At 46.9% G+C, this 18,432-nt stretch overlaps 2 protein-coding genes across 3 annotated transcripts; both read left to right on the forward strand.

Annotated features, from left to right (window-relative positions):
• Positions 1 to 197: 197 nt before the first annotated feature.
• Positions 198 to 7,646, forward strand: LOC142814323 (high-affinity choline transporter 1-like). The gene is made up of 4 exons (XM_075892999.1): positions 198 to 452; positions 6,048 to 6,157; positions 6,716 to 6,823; positions 7,471 to 7,646. Exons 1-4 carry the CDS (start codon positions 331 to 333, stop codon positions 7,644 to 7,646), a joined length of 516 nt encoding a protein of 171 aa, XP_075749114.1. The 5' UTR covers positions 198 to 330.
• Positions 7,647 to 8,413: 767 nt separating this feature from the next.
• Positions 8,414 to 17,472, forward strand: LOC142814206 (uncharacterized). 2 transcript variants are annotated; one of them, XM_075892398.1, is made up of 5 exons: positions 8,414 to 8,659; positions 9,259 to 9,408; positions 10,316 to 10,445; positions 14,075 to 14,276; positions 16,456 to 17,292. In XM_075892398.1, the coding sequence occupies exons 1-5, from the start codon at positions 8,438 to 8,440 to the stop codon at positions 17,159 to 17,161; spliced, it is 1,410 nt and encodes a 469-aa protein (XP_075748513.1). In that variant the 5' UTR covers positions 8,414 to 8,437; the 3' UTR covers positions 17,162 to 17,292. The 2 variants fall into 2 exon arrangements, with proteins under 2 accessions (XP_075748513.1, XP_075748512.1); XM_075892397.1 differs by lacking the exon at positions 14,075 to 14,276 and having other exon boundaries at positions 16,456 to 17,472.
• Positions 17,473 to 18,432: the final 960 nt, after the last annotated feature.

Below are 18,432 nucleotides of genomic sequence, written 5' to 3' on the forward strand. Positions count from 1 at the left end.
GCGACTAAAACCGAGATGCCGGCCATGCCGCCGAGCCAGCCGAGTAAACCAAGTGGGTAGATTGGGTGATGGCAGCGCCGCCGCTACTTTCGCCACAAGTTGGGGATGGAGAAAGCAAGGGGAAAGCGTTTCGGTCGCGCCACTCAAAAGTTCTAGTACACTCTAGCATCGGCATGGACAATTAAAGGCACACAGCCTGTCAGTGGCCCGCACGTGGTGGAGTGACCATCATCGCAATCATCGTCAGTATACCAGTCACGCGGTGCGCATGAGCTCGCGCTAGCTTGAGCACGAGGCAGAAGAAGAAGAGACAGCCCGCAAGACGACACCATGGTTGCGGACATCCTGGGGACTCTTATCGTCGTGGCGTACTACGTCGCCATCGCCTACGTGGGCCTGCATATGTCGACAATCGAGAGCGACGAGGACGAGCCGGATAACCAGCAGCCGGGGTACGCTAGCACGTAGGTTGTTGGCTTGGCCTGAGTGCCAGCCGGGACGCCTGGAGGCGTGGGTGAATATATCGTGCATAGAGTTAATGAAAGGGGGGTGAGACCTCTTGAATAGCTCCCGTGTAGGCAGCATATACCCTAACCGGCCAAGGCGGCCGTATTTCGAGGGCGAAATGCAATAACGCCTACTCTGCATTGTCGCAATGGTTTTCTGCCGCGTAAGACTCCAATGTTTTGTTTTCATAGCGATGGCAGGATTCACTTATATAATACATTTATGTCGGAATGGGGTTGAAGAGTATAATTTACTACAAGGATGTAGCCAGGACTTTATTTCTGACTTTATTTCTGAAAAGTGTTGGGTTCCCCTTTATTGTATATATGTGCCTGAGTGCGTGCATGAGATACACCGTGTGAGAAATATTCAATGAAAGGGGGGTGAAACCTCTAATTCCCACCTACCCTCCGCCTGCAGCTACAATGCTTAATTTCCTGCGGTTTGCAATAGTTCTTTTTTTTTTTTGCAGGCACGGAATGTAGTTTGAGCAGAGAGAGCATGTGTTTTTGAGTTTTTGACAGTATGCGCTTTCGTAGCGTTCGAAGTAGGTTCAACTTTGGAGAACACCACCTGGAACAGCGCGGCAATATAAAGCCGCAAGTAGGCTGAAAAGAAACATTTTATATAGAGCGTTTGAATTCAAGGCGTGTAAATTAAAATTGGGAAAGATTCAGACGAGCGAAATGCGAGAATGACCATGACACCAACGCAGCGTTTAATAACTGTCCGTGGGCGACGACCCCGTATACTACTTAAAGGAGCTCTCTAACGCTTGAAAACATCAGTGCCGACTGCATAACCCCTAGTGGCGCTCGCCAAAACTACTGCGAGCGGAAATGACGCCGGAATGTTGCCGCGTGATTTAATAAATGTAACGTTCAGTGTGATCGCGGCTTTGCATCAAAAATAGGGATTACTATTAGATTTATTTTTTTCATTAGTATGATTTTTCACTCAAAGCGACAGAGAATAAAGCTCTCCGACTTTTCCAGCTTGAAGACTGCAAAGCTGGTCAAAGAATGTGCGCCGAACGCCATGTGCTGGAGGAAACGCACCGGTGACGCTTCGGGCACTGTTATTTCCGGAGCCCTCCCCTACGGCGTCTCTCATAATCATATGGTGGTTTTGGGACGCTAAACCACACTTACCAATCAGCGATGCCGCGATCGCATTTAACGTTACATTTATCCAATCATACGGCGGCAACCTTCCGGCGTCATTTCCGCTCGCAGTACCTCTGGCGAGCACCACCACGAGTTATGCAGTTGGGACCGACGTTTTCAAGCGTTAGAGGGCCCCTTTAACATGGATGGATGGATGCTATGAGCGTCCCCTGTATAACGGGGTGGTGACAAGTATGCCACCAGGCTCGACAAAAAAAAAACCCCTTTTTTCTTTTTTGATGTTGGCCTAATGCCTCTAGTTCGATAAATTCTATCTTAATGGAAAAAAGGTAAATTTTCAGCTTAAGTTCTCTGCCATTTACGGCACACTGTCCATATTTTATTTTTCCAATATTTATTTTTGTCCTTTCTCTCTAATTTTCTGCCACCAATACTCTAACCGTCTCTTACTTATTTCAATCGCGGGTGTGTTCAGCTTTCCATTGTTGTCCCTAAAACCCAAGGCTTCCTGTAGGCTCGTGCCCAAACGTACACCTGGGTGGATATCTCCACATTCAATCAGAACATGCTCCGCCGTTTCCTTATCTTTCCCGCAGCATGTGCATTGTTCTTCTTCTTTACTGAATCTTGCTTTATAACTACGCGTTCTAAGGCAACCCGATCTCGCTTCAAACAGTAAAGCGCTTCCCCTTGAATTATCGTAAAATGCCTCCCTCCTTATTTCATTTTTGCCCTTTCGGTAGTTACTCAAAGCCGGTTTTTTCTTCATAGCTGCCATCCAGTAAATCCTCTCCGCCTCCCTGACTTTTCCCTTAACGCTCTTTGTTGACATATGGCTTACAATACCAGCCGTATATTTACTAGTGAGTCTTCTAGTTCTTTTTCTCCACTGTGTGTCCACGCTCTTCCTATACAAATAACGGAACACCTTCTCTGCCCATCTACTCTCCTTCATATTTCTTAGCCTTTCTTCGAACCTTATTTTGCTCTGCGCTTCCCTCGCCTCAAAACCTGCCCACCCCATATCGCCCTTTACAGCCTCACGGGAGACGACAAACGTCGTCTTCCCGTGAGCACCCAATGCGAGGCATCCCACAGTCCTTTGATTTACATCCATTCCCGATTGCACCTCTGCCCTCATGCACACCATTGAGTTCCCAAAAGTAAGCCCTGGAACCATTACACCCTTCCACAGACCTCGAAGCACCTCATACCTATTGTATCCCCACAACGCTCTGTGCTTCATTATTGCCGCATTCCTCTTTCCCTTTGCTGCCGAGGCTTTTTCCTGTACCTCCATGTATCTATCACTCTCATTTACCCATACTCCAAGGTACTTGTATTCGCTTACCCTCGGTATTTCTTGGCCTTGTATGGACACCGTCTGATCACAGGGATCATTGAAAACCATCAATCCACACTTCGTTACACTGAATCCTAGTCCAAGAGCTTCACCTTCCCTTCCGCATATATTCGCCAGCTGCTGTATATCATCTCGACTGTCCGCAAATAAGACGATATCGTCCGCATAAAATAAACCTGGAAGCTTCTGCTCAATCATCATGCCGCCCTGTTTGTGTGACAGATTAAAACCAATGTTGCTACCTTCTAGCGCTTTTTCCATACTCACCATGTACAGCATGAATAACAGCGGGGACAAAGGACATCCCTGTCTCAGACCCTTGCTAACCTCAACGTTCTCTTTGCTACGCATTCCTTCCCACTCTATGCAAACTGTATTTTCTCGGTATATCTCCCTCAAAAGCTGTATACAGTCGTCGCCCATGCCCATTCCTTTCAATATATCCCACAAAATTTCCTGATTAACGTTGTCGTATGCCCCAGTGATGTCTAGAAAAGCCACGTACAAGGGCCTATTCTCTATTTTAGATATTTCTATACACTGAGTGAGAACAAACAGGTTATCGTCTAACCGCCTGTCGACTCGAAATCCGTTCTGAAGTTCTCCCAAAATATCGTTATGTTCGGCCCATGTTTCTATTTTCATTTTTACTGCTTGCATCGCCATCCTGTATAGTACCGATGTAATGGTTAGTGGTCTATACGAGCGAATCTTGTCCTTTTCTCCCTTGCCTTTATAGATTAAGTTCATTCTACTTTGTCGCCAACTGTCCGGTATTTGTCCGTCCTTTAAGCTTTTTTCTACTGCTTTTAACAATGCTTCTTTAGTGTTATGTCCTAGTTCGTTAATGAGGCTAACGGGAATCCCATCTAAACCCGCGGCAGTGCGCTTTGGAATTTTTCCTTCGGCCTTTTTCCAGTTGAAATTATCAAGTACTAGCTCTTCCTCTGTTGCTTTCTCCGCCACACTTTTACTCACCGGGGAGATCCCCTGGACGCTCTTTTGAAACGAATCGGCTGTTACCTTTTGGATGTAACCTAGCGCTTCGTATCCTTCCAATTGATTTCCTCCTTCATCTAGAATATGTTGTTGCGTTGTGACAGACTTCCTACCTAGCGCCTTTATGTGGCTCCAAAAAATCCTAGGCGCGGCCTCCTTTTTTTCGTGTATCTCTGTCATCCAGCGTTCACTTTCACCTTTAATTTTTGCCTCTACCAATTTCTGTACAAGGGATTTTTTCTCTAAATATATTTCCCATATTTTTTTGACTTCGTCCTGCGGCCGCTTCTCCTTTTTTGCCTTTCTATGCTCCCGTGATGCTTCGCGTCGCTTCTCGATCGCCTCCCGGATTTCCTTGTTCCACCAACTTTTTGGCTTCCTTTTTCCTTTCCAGCAAACAGTTTTCTTCTCTCTCCCTATCTCCTTCGTCATTAGATGTAACAGCTCACTATACTCCCAGTCCTTGCCTGGTATTTCGCCTACTTCTTCCTCGACTCTTGCGGCTATATTTATTATTTGTTTGTCATTTAAATACGAGCTGCCAGACTTTGATTCCATGCTCATATTTTCAGTTTCGTATCCCATTTGTAATGTTATTCGTTTATGATCACTACCCAAGCTGTTAATGCCTTCCTCGTCTATCCTCATTTCTGTCAGTTTGTGGTAAATTCCTTCAGTCATGAGACAATAATCAATACTTGATTGCCTGTTTCCGACTTCCCATGTGATCTGGCCGTCACATTTAGGCCCCGTGTTAACTATCTCCAGACTATGTTGCTCGCAAAGATCTAGTAATAACTTCCCATTGGTGTCTGAATATCCGTCAAGGTCATGTATGTGGGCATTCATGTCCCCTAGAAGGATGATTTCGGCCCCATTACCAAATTCCTTAATATCCGCACTCATGCAATCCACTATCTCCTGATTCTTTTCTCTGTAGTTATTCCCCGTCCACAAGTAGGCTACCCCTAGCCACGTTTCCTTTCCACCTACTGTGCCCAGAACCCAGAGGTGCTCTGAACACGTCTGTTTCACTCTAACCCATTTGGCTCCGCGATGATTAGCATTCCTACACCCCCACCTTTCCTTTCCGATATGGTCCTGTTACACCCTTCCCAAACATAATTTTCAATATGTGGTGGCTCTTCCAAGTCTCTAAGGTGTGTTTCTGTAACCGCATACACGCCTATCTGTTCTTTGTTTAACTGCTCCTCAATCTCTAACCATTTTGCCTTCTTTCTGCCACCCTGCATGTTTATGTAACTAATTGCAACACGCGCCTTTTTCCTTTTTCTTTTACCTTTTTTCTGGTTTTTCGCAATTCTACCTGTCAAAGCGTCCTCCTGGTTGTTTTCCCTGTTACGAGCTACCCCGGACTCCGAAGGGCCCGTGAGCCCCCCAAAAAAGCTACTGCGCGTCCTGCCAGTCGCCAGCCCACCTCGTGTCCAAGCCTCTTATCGAAATGAATCTTGTCTTTTTGGAATCCACCCCACCTGTGCACTTCCCTGTTTAAATCCACTACCTCGAAACCCTTCTCTCGACTAATTTGCCATATCTCTTTGTTTGCGTCGACAACCGCTCTTTGTAGGTTGACGTTGCGTACTGGTACTTCCGGTACTGTGCATACTACAATTTGCACCTGGGGGGACACGGCGCGCATGTCATCCACCCCTTTCGCCAAGGTCGTCGCTAGTCCTGACGATTCTTTTTTCAGGACGTCATTTAGCCCTCCCGCAATTACAACGAGGTTACGATTGTTAGCTTTAGCTGCGAGTTGTTCACCCGCTTGACTCATTACTGTCCCCAGCGTTTGTCCTGGGAACGTCCCTATCGCAACTCTCTTGTCGCCTTTCACCCTTTCTTTGATTGCCGCTGCGCATCGGACTAAATTTGAGTCTGATGCGCAGCGCCCCCTATATAAGGGCAGCACTCCTATGTGTGTGAAGCCGTAACTGGAACTGGCCCGACACCACGGTAACGTGTCAACCAGTGACGGGATTAGGAGGAAGCGTGGTGTGATAAGTATACCTTAAGTGGGTCCGGTTTGGCAGGCAAACAGCGGCGGCAGAACCGGAAGAGAAAGAGACCAAGGACAACATGCTGGGCCTGTTTCTCGCCAACCGTAGTCTGCCCCTCTCGCTGGGCTTCACTTCCATGACCGGTACGTGCAAACCCCTTTTTTTTCGACCTCATCTGCAATTGGCAACCTGATAACTTTATTTGGTTTTACGTGCATGACAGTTGGAAAATGCACTCCGTAAACACTCCAGTAAGCTAAACACAAGAACATTTTCAAGCACAGGAACCAGTTTTTGTGGTCGAAGAGTTTTCAGATGAACGGATTTCTTGATGAAAATTTTGCCCCCAAGTAATCCAGGCGTGAAAAAATAGTAACGTCAACATGTGCTTGGGTGGTTCGTGACCTTCCTTAACTGCTGCACGTGAGGCACCGCAAGCAAGATGGGCATCTATAATAAAGTAAAATGTTACGTACGTCACCATTTGTACGTGAGTTTAATTCGAGCGACGTCAGTGCAGCAACAAATGGACACATTTCAGAAGTTTGTTTACTGCATGAGATGTGTTCAGCTTGTTATGTTGGACGCAGTTATTTAGTGAACGATTCTTTTGCTTTTGTGGTGTGCTTAAGTAGCTTCACCTTCTTGAAAACTAATCGCCAAGCGCAAAAAAATTAATAAGGGCTTCTGATCTTTTACAGCGACTTGGGTCGGAGCCGGTTACATCAACGGAACCGCTGAAGCTGTGTTCAACTACGGCCTCGTCTGGTGCCAAGCTCCGCTCGGCTACGCACTCAGCCTTGTCATTGGTGAGTGTTGGCAACGCTCTCGGAATCACTCCTCTCATTTTTGGTCGTCACTCCTCTCTTTGCTCCTCACTCCTCTCTTTGCTGGTCAGCACAAGTCACTTCCGGCGGCGCACTGATGTTTTCTATTTTCAGTCGCATTCGGGTTGGTTGAATCACTTGAGGTTTCCACTTCCATTTATGGCTTTAAGACATGGCCAAACTAAAGAAACGACGTGATGCGAGCTCAGCGCCGTTTCTTTTTTTGTTTAGCCGTTTTTAAGGAAGGTCTTCCAGTAATGTTCGCCGAATCGTGACCATCATGCCTATAGCGACGTATACATACACGTCGCGTCGCGCGCATCTAGCTTATAAAACTAGTAAATTGTAACATATATATAAGTCACAAGTACGGGCTCTCCAGAGAGAGTAACAGGTACTTTTTATTTTGTTAACCGTGTACATCAATACGACCGACTCCTTCGCGCAGTAACCTGTCCACAATGGCGGCGTGTCTTATCATTTTAATTATTTCTACCTCTATATTTACATTCCTTCTAGGATCGATTCACACGTTGTGGTCTATCGCAGTACCTTTAATGTCGGGGGAAATTTTGCCAACGTGTGTTCTTCAAGCGTCTCGCTGCTACGCCACGCTGTCAACCACGCAGGTGGACTGTTCTTCGCGGGTAGAATGCACGCAACCAAGGCGTTCACCATGCTGGACCCGTTCCAGAAGCACTACGGCTGCTGGATTGGAATTTTACTCTGCGTACCAGCGGTCTCTGGCGAGGTATTCTGGACAGCCTCCAACCTGTCAGCACTGGGTGAGAGGCGTTTCGCGTAAACAAAGCGAAAAAAAATCAAACTCTGTTCAATGCGTTTAGGTAGTTCACTTTATGAGCAGAACACTGTACTTGTCAATCGACTTGCTTAACATGACTGGGTGATACCAGTGAGGCATTGTAAACGTTTCCTTGGTCATGGTAGTGTGGATATTTTCTTATTAGACTCTTAACAGAGGATGATTATCTTGTGTTCGTGCCAATGTATGAAGGTTTTTCAACTAAAGGCCGAAGTTGTTCTTTCGTAGGAAAAGATGACCGATATAAGATTACATGTGTGCTGCAGTGCAGTTGCGTGTTGGATGCGCTGTTACGCGCGCTTGAAGAGCATTCTATTGTAAGCTTCAGCAGGGCAACAACATTTAAAACTGCAAAAATCATTTGCAGTCCACTGTGTCTACTCTTTGTAAGGGGGGTGGGGGACCAGTGTAGTGAATTACGGTATGCTTTCATATGTTTTGGGAGCTTTAAACTGGCTCCGGATTGTGTTCTTGGACTGACTCCAGGACTAGACTCATCGGGGGCACCGCAAGCTTTCTGTAGCTCACATAATTTTGCGTTGCCTCTGTGATCGGCCACACCTTTGTCCAGCACACGACGTCATACGATGACGTCACCATGCGATGACGATATCTTGCCTTGTGTTGACACTGCCCATGTTGACATCACCATGTGCCTTCCGTTGGCGCGCCGGTATGTTTTAGCATTTGATGAGACAGCTTCTCTGACTGTGTTGGCAGCTTGAATGTAAAGTCTGCATGCAGTTCGTACTAGCTGTGCGGCTTAAGTTATTATGCTCTTGGCTCTGTCTATGTGTATTCACGATCACGAAAACGAAACTGATCGCATCCTTGCCATTCTTTCAGGCGAGACACTGAACGCCGTTACGCACCTCAATATCACCCTGATCATCGTTGTGTCCACCAGCGTAATCCTCTTATACACATCGAAGGGTGGTCTCGCCTCTGTGCTGTACACGGACGTCTTACAGCTGTGCAGCACCATCATGGGCCTGGTGAGTGCATGAGTGGAACGGATGTGGCGAGCAACGTAGCCTTCGTGCTATTTGTGCGTGGCCACGCATTCCCATCAAATAGCACGCACTGAGCAATCATCTTGCCAGGCATGCGCGGAAGATCCATATTAACACACATCCTTATACAACGCGCCTATATATGTGACACCTGGCAACGTGATACATCAGAATTTCTAATTTTTCAGAGCATACATAGTACCATATAGTCCTTCAATGTTCTATTTTTTTTAAAAAAAGCTAGTACTCTCAAGGGATCGTCGAGTCACTTCTATTCTCTAACTCGCGTTATTTCAACCGAGGCAAAGCTGCCGTTCCAGCTCTAAACAAGGGATCGGGAACATCATATTGGCCACATTGAACGTGCTCAATGGCCTGCTTCTTTTCAAATTTTAACCTGCCGTTATACAAATGTATAACTTATAACGCAGTTGTTGATTGCGCAGCCTTAAAGTTGCTTCCTCGTGAACTCTTTTATGCGCGTAAGGATGCTTCGTAGCCCTCGCTTGAGTTCCAAGACATCTAGTGGTATTTTCTGCGCATTCGCTATGAACTTATTTTCGTGCCTTTTATGTTCGCAGTGGTGCTGTGTGCCCTTCGTCGCGAGATATGGTGCTGTGGCGAAGGTCAGCGAAGCACAGAAAGACTGGGTCGGCGTGATCAGTAACAATGATCTGAGTCAGATCTTGGACCAGCTCCTAATGACCATCTTCGGCGGTATACCCTGGCAGGTTTGTCGCGCCTTCTATGATCCTTTTATTCTGCAATGCCTTCCTTTGCTGCGATGTTACTCAAGTAAATGCAAAATTATTTTAAATGAAACCTTTCTATGTGAACGTACCCAAGTTTTGTGGAATGTGGCTGGTGCTGAGCACTTGTCGCATAGGCCACTGGCAAATCCCAATAAGTCCTTAAGAAACCGGTCAGGGCTTTCTTGCAACATTGAAAGGTAAAAATGGCGGTCACCCAAAACAAACGAAGCAGGAATCTGGCTTGCCTCAATGATTTCATACTACAAGGGCGATCGCGTTAGAAGGTACATTACAGACTTCGCCAACATTGGACCTCAACAAACAAAGAGAAAGTGGACCAAAGAAGCGTTGCGTCGAGAAAGAACGGCTTTGATATGGTGCGAAACGAAGCTTCGCTTTGTGTAGGTTCCGGCTGGTTACGCATAGATCCACTGCCATTTTTAAATGCAAACATCGTTCCTTTTGCTAGCACTCTGAGTTTTGTGCGGGTTCGTTGAGACATAAGCGTCTACCTGTGGTTTCGGTGGTTTAGTATAGCAACTGTAGGCGCACCTGGCCTTCGATCACGTGGAATGGACGGAAATGCATGTGTATGTGGCCTTAAATGTGCGCAAAGTGTGTGTCAATCTGTTACCTGTGTATCACCGAAACGCTTTAACGAACTGACAATGATAAGTAATGGCAGCAACTCTCTGTCACAATTTTTTTTTCTGTGAGCAGTCAGTCGGAATGTGCGCAAAAATTGTTTTCTATGCAGCTCTTTGCGAGTTCGTGGCAGCAAAATGTAGGAATCTGAGTTATATTTGATTTATACGCTTGAAACATGTTTTCTTGAATAACGGGGGTGCTTCTAGATGAATAGACGAATGTACTCTTGGTTGCGTAGGTCTACTTCCAGCGGGTGTTGAGTTCCGACTCTGCCTTCACCGCCAAGATGCTCTCGTTCTTGTCCGCCGTGGGTTGCGTGTTCCTATCCCTTCCCCCGGTCATCGTTGGAGCCAGTGGCAAAAGCGCCAGTAAGTATTTGGTGTCGATTTTGTCTTAGGGTTTGTCTTAGGGGTGTATAGGTATTGACAGGCATGTGTGGTGCATGAAGAGCCGCTTTAAATAAAACTCATAATAATAATACTTACTGTTGAAGTTTAAAGTCCCAAAACCACGATATGATTATGAAGGATGCTGCAGTGGCAGTCTTTAGAAATTTAGGACACCTGGAATTCTTTGATGTGCTCCTATGTCTAAGTACATGGGCCTCAAGAGTTTTCGCCTTGACAGTGCCGCTGGAATTCGATTCCGCCACCTCTGGATCAGCAGCCAACAACCGTAACCACTGGACTGCCGTGGCGGTACAAAATGAAACTCTCTCTTGAGGAAACAATGGTTTGCCAAGGTTGCTAAGCAAATAAATTGCAATCAAATGATGGTACGCGCGGAAAGGAGAGCAGATGCTTTATTTGATGTCGGGCGTAAAAAGGAAGTGAATTCCTGCTCAACACAAATCAATCATCAATCAATCAATCAATCAATCGCTGAACATCTTTGGCCTGTGTCTCAACAAGGGTAACTGAGCCTACGTCGCTATTGCTGGCAGACTTCACGGCGGCGGGCTACCCGGGTCCCTACAACCTGGACCCGGAAGACCGTAAAGACGTCATGCCGTACGCCATACGCTACCTGACGCCGGGTGTGATCTCGATCCTGGGCCAACTGGCGATCACGGCGGCCATCATGTCTTCCGTCGACTCGTCCATGCTGAGCGCTTCATCCCTCATCACGCGCAACGTCTACCAGCTTGTGTTTAGGCCCACGGTGCGTGCACCGCTGTGACACAAATGAGTACATGGTATTCGTGAATCCAAATTTGCTTTGTCTTGTTTAGACAGCTGCGAAGAAATAATGTCCGCCTCAGTTAGTGGCATGCGATGCATTCGTTCTTCAAATGTCACAGCGCTACTTTTGGCGAAGACGAGGCATGCAGACAAGGGAATGACAATAAGGGCGCTGTATACTGTCTTTCTAAGAACTAGCGCTGTATTATTTCAAGTATTCAAGCACGGGAATAGGCGTGTGCATGGGGGTGGACACTCATATAGTCACTTAAAAAGAGCACGGAATAAAATTAGCCCCACACATTGACATAATGGGGCTCTACGACTCGGGTGGGGGAAGGGGAGAAGGGCGCAAAGCCTGCCCCACAAATTGTCATAACAGGAATGAGGTGCTGCGACAAGACTTCGCCCCCCCCCCTACTTGATTGTGAACCCCGCGCACGCCTATGATCGCTGGTGTTTATCTGTAATTCTCGACTATAGCGCTCACTTATTCAGAAAAACAAAATGCGATCGACAATGAGAATCATTTTTGCGCAAGAAGTTATGCGGACATTCCGTCTTTCGTCGCGTATAAACGTTCCCAGGCATCAAGTCAACGTGTTCACAACATCAGCAGTTTTTTTTTGTCTTTCAAAAGTGTCAAGTGTGATGTCATGGCTTAGTCAAATGATACTCGCATTATTTTATTGTGATGGTATGAACACTCTCGGCTGGATTTATGTGGTATGAACACTCTCGGCTGGATTTATGTGGTATGAACACTCTCGGCTGGATGTATGTGAAAACGCGAGAAAGAAAAAAAATCCAGAAAAAAAAAGCCCTCCCGTGCACGGAATCGAGCGTGGGACTTCTCCGTCGTGAAAGCGTGGCGTTAGCCACTGCAACAACCCGGAGAACGTTCTTCACCGTTCAAACGGCAAACTATTTATATCTACCACCTACCGCTGCTGTTTCCCGCATAACAAGAAAGATGGCGCAATTAGCGCACGTCGCCACATCACGCAGCGGCACCCGCTCTAATCTCCTACGCGTACTTTACCCAGCTTAGAGAAGGGGATCGACGCTCCCTCGCGCGCCCTTATCTCGTGGTGGCGAGGAGGGGAGGACCGTACGCCTTGGCTGGCCTCGGGCTTTACGTGGAACGATTCTGCTGTAGTTACCGGGCGCACAACAGTCACTGCAATCATTGCAGTCTCCGTTCGCGAAAAGCCCCGCCGCGGTGGTCTAGTGGCTAAGGTACTCGGCTGCTGACCCGCAGGGCGCGGGTTCGAATCCCGGCTGCGGCGGCTGCATTTCAGATGGAGGCGGAAATGTTGTAGGCCCGTGTGCTCAGATTTGGGTGCACGTTAAAGAACCCCAGGTGGTCGAAATTCCCGGAGCCCTCCACTACGGCGTCTCTCATAATCATGTAGTGGTTTTGGGACGTTAAACCCCACATATCATCATATCATCCGTTCGCGAAAAGCACGCGCTTTTCAGACTCAGCGAAGAAACAAATGAGACGCTTATTCGCGTGCATCCGTACCCGTGAGTACGTTTCGTGCGTAATTTGTGCGCGAGAAACGAGGGGCACGTTTCGATCTGCTTTCAATTCTGCGCGTGACCTTTCAAAATGCTGCTGTCGCGTTCTTTGCTTCGCCTTTGCTGCAAAGCTGTGACTTTTTCTCCCCTGCTGCGATTATTATCGCAGCAGGGGAGAAATCCAGATGTGACGTCTCAGTAGTTTCTTTTTTTTTATTTGTTGAAGCACCCCATGCATTCACCACGTGTTGAAACATAGCCGTATAGTAAAAGCTATGTGTTATTATAATCGGCGTCCAGTTTTCGGTCATATTGGAGATTGGTATCGACATGTTTCCTGAATCCTGCCTGACGGGAAATCCTTTTGAAGAATGGCCCTCACGTACACGAAATGTAAAGGCCTTCTTTTATTGGAAACGTGACCCGTACCTATACTGATTGGCATAATTGGAATATACTATGAAAAGAAACTAAAGACACCACTTGGAATTTATTTTCGTTTAATAATTAAGCAGAAATGACGAAAATCTCACTCATACCCACTCCCGCTTTTTACGTCATATTTCAATGCCTTCATAAACTACCTATCACATGACCCCGATTTCATTGTGAAAAAGGGAGTCCGCCAGAATATCCAAAACGTCTTTACGTCGTTTTTCGCATTTTTGAGACCATTTTTTCTCCTGACTGAACACCAAAATGTATGAGGGTGAGTGCGCCAAGCCGATAATATGGTCGGTATGATAGTATAGTTCTTTGCTATTGCGGCGTCATGTCGATAATAGCGGTAGCGCATGTGTAAAGTAACGCTCGATTAACTCACACAAAGATGAAATCGAATGCATTACCCATTATTTTTCACATAAACAACCACGCGTGCCAGATTGATATATGTTCGCACATTGCACGGGCATGCGCAGGAAGTTTTCCTTCCTTCTTTCTTTCTTTTCCGCCGCTGTGCGCTTCTTCAGTTGTTAGTAGGCGTTTGTGATGACCTGACTTCCTTTTTGTGCCCAGAATCAATACGTACTGACTGGCTGAGCTCGTGGTAATTTTAAACGTTCTGTGATAATGGCTGGGGTTTACCAAAACCACCATATGATTATGAGAGGCGCCGTGGCGGAGGGCTCCGGTAATTTCGAATACCCGGGGTTCTTTAACGTTCACCTAAATCTATAGGCACACGGGCCTCAAGCATTTTCGTCTCCATCGAAAATGCGGCCGCTGCGGCAGGGATTCGATCCCGTGACCAGCGGGTCGTAAACATTGTCACTTGGATGATACTATCGCAGGCAACCGAGGAGGAGCTGTGCATTGCGCTTCGATGTACCCTGTGGTTGGTCGGTGTGCTGGCGATGACCGTGGCTCTGAACGTGCAGTCCGTGTTTGCGCTGTGGATTCTCTCCTCGGACCTTGTCTACGTGCTGCTCTTCCCACAGTTCATCGTGCTGTTTTTCATGCCCAGCAAGATCAACGCGTACGGTGCCGTGGCGGGTAAGCGTCTTTTATTTTTAGAGGCCAAGCTCCTCAGGACGTAGACTTGTCCGATATCGTAGTAGCCACCGATGGGGCACTCGCACCGCTAGTACTTGGCTTGCTCACTAGATGGTGCTGCGGCGCTTACTCCACTTACTCCAAGGAGGTTATCCAAGGAGCTTACTCCAAGGAGGTTATCTGATTGGTGGCTAAAGTCAAGGCACGAGTGAAAATTAAACTCTTCACTGCAAAGTGCGAATCCTCAAACTCACTTTTTAAGGAAAAAAAATATAGTTTTGGGTTCATTAAGTAGTACGGCTTGGTGGCGCTAGCCACCGCCCGATCTAAAAGGTACAGCCATATCCATCCATCCATCCATCCATCCATCCATCCACTCTGATGCGTGCTCTATAGTGTGATAGGCGATGGCGCCGTGGCCACCGCTAGTACTCAGAACGCTCAATAGATGGCAATAGAGCTGCGGCGCTCGCAACGCTAGTACTCGGATTGCTCACTAGATGGGCTCTAGGGTGATGGGAGACCGCTAGAGGCACAGCTATAAAACGCGTTCGCTCTTGGCGCACTTCCTCTTTCGCTGACAGACGGACACAGATAGACAGACGGACAGATGGACGGACGGGGGCGCACAAGGACAGGTGGATTTCAAGCTGAGAGCCCACGAAGCTTCACCCCACTCATCATCATTCACTCCGGGGATATGCTGTGATTATTTGTTTGTCTCACTGTTGATCCAATGCCCAAACTCTACTCAAGGGTGAAAGACGATGATTGATTGATTTGATATGTGGGGTTTAACGTCCCGAAACCAAAGGGTGAAAGACGCATTGTTCGCTACCACACAGAACATTTATGAAATACACATGTGTCCAGGATTTTTATGAAAACACTTGAGTCGTAAGATTTACAAACTTCGGTGGTCGGCAGATGATATCGCTAAATATACCTTCCGTAGATGAAGAATTAATTGTCATTGTCATTCATAAATATCGCAATTTCAGAGGCCATAAATGCTAAAACAAAATATTACTGAAAAATGTCTTATATATGGCAAAAAAATTGCAGTAATATCAGGATACGAGAACTTTACAAACACGTTTGTTTAATACGTACGTAATACGCACGAATTGAAAAGAGATATGTTAATGTTATTCAGACGACATTACGAGTTATTCGGAAGGTGCCCACGTGACCAAGATTTTTTTCCTGAAAAAAAATACTTTTTTTCGAATACACTTCAAACGGTGGCCAAAATGGCTGGGTCATTTAGTGTAGAATGACCATCTATCAATATTTTCCTGACTCATCTTCCTCCAATATTTTTTCACAGCTTAACTTATTGAAGCAACTCATTTGATTTCCTCAAAGCATTTCTCCATCTTCTTGCACAACCTTTGTTACGCGCACGTGCGTAATGTATCACGTTCTCGTGAGCAGGATATTAACTGTCAACTGTTAGTATTGATTAGATAGTATTGATTAACCTAGCTGCTTGGCCATTCGGTTTAGGGACGATGCGGTAACCTGTGGTGACGTATACTTGCATGCATCTCACTCGAAGACAGTACATCTGGATAGACGTGTGGCTTCACGGACACAATCCTTCCTTGTGCGTGCACACGAGGCTGAATTGTGCTCTTCGTGAGCTTAATGGCTGGTGAATATGCTTCACTACAAAGAAAGGACTTCGTAGTTGACGGCGTATGTGTTCCTGAGATGTATTTTCTAACAGCCCGCTTCTAATTTTATTATTTGAATTTATTTACCTGAAGCGGAATGCTGTGACGTCTCAATAACTAGAGAGAACTAACAGATCGAGATTGGAAGTCTAATAAAATTAGGGACTGTATTCCCGATCGATCACTTTTTGTGAATTAGTGCGCTTTTTTAAGCGAGGGCCAGCTGAACCGATGTGACAGAATGAATCGCGTATCTGCGATTGGCTTAATTTTCGCGTCGAAACTAATCAGAATTGTCATTCGCATAGTCATGGGCAGTTGAGTGTCTAACCCCATAAATTTGTCTAATTTGCATGTGTATATTCATACGAACTGGTGTAACAACGAGAGCTAGTGATGAATGTCAAGGCACGAAAAAGTGAAAGTTAATTGCCTCCCAGATGCGGTGTGACCGAAGAGTCGGACTCCGCTTTAAACAATTATTTTTTTCTGGCTCGCAGGCTTCGCGATAGGCCTGATGACGCGGGCCCTGTGTGGCGAGCCGCAAATCGGCATCCCCGTAGTGCTGAGGCTGCCCCTGTACGACGAAAGCCGCGGTCAGCAGTTCCCTTTCCGGACATTGTGCATGCTGCTGAGCCTGGCCAGCGTGCTTGTCTGCTCGGCGTTCGCCGCCTACCTGTTTCGCTCGGGCCACCTGGAGGCGCAGCGCGACGTGTGGTGTTGCTTCCACGAGCAGTCGAACGTCGCGGCTCAGACGGCCCGCAGCGTCTCCTCGACGAACGCGCCTTCCAACGTCACTGCCCTCTGCAGCCTGAGCACGCCGGCGCCCGCACAAAGCGCCGGCCGGCAAGAAGTCACCGACATGGAAGGCACCGGACAGCAGCGGAGAGAGAACGCCGATCGATCTTCGGCAGTGTCGCGTGTCACCTCCGACGACAAGGAGAAGACGACCTCCCAGTCGGCCCATGCGTCGAACAAGCACCGACAGAGCTCTGGTGCTCCTGCGGAGCAGGAGTTCACCCAGGAAGCGCCGAAAAACAAACCGTCATTGGACGCGGGGTCGAAGTCCTCCGGTCCACACGGCGTCGAGCCAGCGAAGGTTGCCAGGCGCAAGGAGCCGGGTGTTTCGGAGGCCGAGCCAAGGGGAGCCCGGATGTCCAACAGGAGGCCGAGCGTTCAGGGCGAGCAGCGAGCCAGGACGCATAGGAAAAGCGCCGACGAGAACAGGATCCGTACGGCGAACGATACGCAGTCCGCAGTCTTTGGCGCTGCACCGGTGAAGAGCGAGCGGACCTCGTCACCCTACGACGTTGGCTCATCGGCAAACAAGCGACAAAGCGACGCGGAATTGAAGGAGGGCGCTCATGGCGCCAGGTCCGCGGCGACCCCCTCTAGAAAGAGCAGAGAGAGGAAGGACGGCAACACCCCGTCGAAGAGTTCCAGAGCGAAGAAACATAAGTAGAAATGTAGAAAAATAATCTAAATACAGGTGTTTAATAAATATTTCGTGACAAAAATGTGAAACGCGTTTCTTAACGAAGAGAGCGTGTTACGACTTTGTTTTTGCGGTCGAATGTGTAGTAGTAGTTTTGCATTTTCAGAATTTTTTTTAGTGCGCTACTTTCGAAGTTTTACAACGAACTTTGGTACGCTTGGTTTTCTTTTTTTTTAACGCTGAACGTCACTGCTTTTGCAATTAACTGTGTAGTAAGACGCATCGTGCGCCCTACGAACAATGCTTTAAGCTTGCTTATTCAACACAGGACATGCGTTGAAATCGACGGGCATTCTGATCGTCGACGACGCTGAACGCAGTTGAAGTATCCAGTACGCGGACTTTATTAGCAACACACTTCGCTTTTTTTTTCTTTTTTTTTCTTCAAATAATTATGACTGCATTTTCCATTCCTAAACATGTTTGGTGGTTTTACAGTGTCGACAAAGGGAGAGGATTATGTTCGGGAAGCACGATTCACATGAGGCGATTACAAGAGCTCTGCGATATTTAACACTGATGTGATTTCATCACTGCGTCAGCGTGTGCACATTTAAGCGCACGGCACTTTGTAAACGCTTTCTCGTGGTGATAGGTGCGTAAGTTCTTTTTGAAAATTTATTTGTGGGTGACTTTCACCTTTTGCAACGGGTATGGTGATGTCCGGATCTTTAAATATGGGCGTATCACAACAGCTGTACGTTCAGCTCAATTGCCGTATTTGTTGGCATTGGTATTTTTGACCTCGTGACAATATTAGCAGCACTCGTACCATTAGCGAATGTTGGCTGATGTTCACCAATGATGACCAATGTTAAGTATGGCTAAATTATTGGAAAATTCGAATGTATAGTATAGCCAAGTTTGACTTTTCACTAACTTTACACCTGCATATAGGGTATTTTTCCTAAGCAGTTTTTTTATATTTGGAGTAGCTCTGTGGTAGAATATTTGATTGCCACGCTGAATGCTTGGACTTGAT

This window comes from Rhipicephalus microplus, chromosome 4 (genome assembly GCF_043290135.1).
Source record: "Rhipicephalus microplus isolate Deutch F79 chromosome 4, USDA_Rmic, whole genome shotgun sequence".
Classification (NCBI taxonomy): domain Eukaryota; kingdom Metazoa; phylum Arthropoda; class Arachnida; order Ixodida; family Ixodidae; genus Rhipicephalus; species Rhipicephalus microplus.

Coding starts and splice junctions, on each gene's coding strand:
- LOC142814206 (XM_075892397.1), top strand. CDS start 8,438: ATGCTCTTGGCTCTGTCTATGTGTATTCACGATCACGAAAACGAAACT. Junction 8,660..9,258: donor GCAGCACCATCATGGGCCTG/GTGAGTGCATGA, acceptor TTATGTTCGCAG/TGGTGCTGTGTGCCCTTCGT. Junction 9,409..10,315: donor TCGGCGGTATACCCTGGCAG/GTTTGTCGCGCC, acceptor TTGGTTGCGTAG/GTCTACTTCCAGCGGGTGTT.
- LOC142814323 (XM_075892999.1), top strand. CDS start 331: ATGGTTGCGGACATCCTGGGGACTCTTATCGTCGTGGCGTACTACGTC. Junction 6,158..6,715: donor GGGCTTCACTTCCATGACCG/GTACGTGCAAAC, acceptor GATCTTTTACAG/CGACTTGGGTCGGAGCCGGT. Junction 6,824..7,470: donor CGCACTCAGCCTTGTCATTG/GTGAGTGTTGGC, acceptor TCAACCACGCAG/GTGGACTGTTCTTCGCGGGT.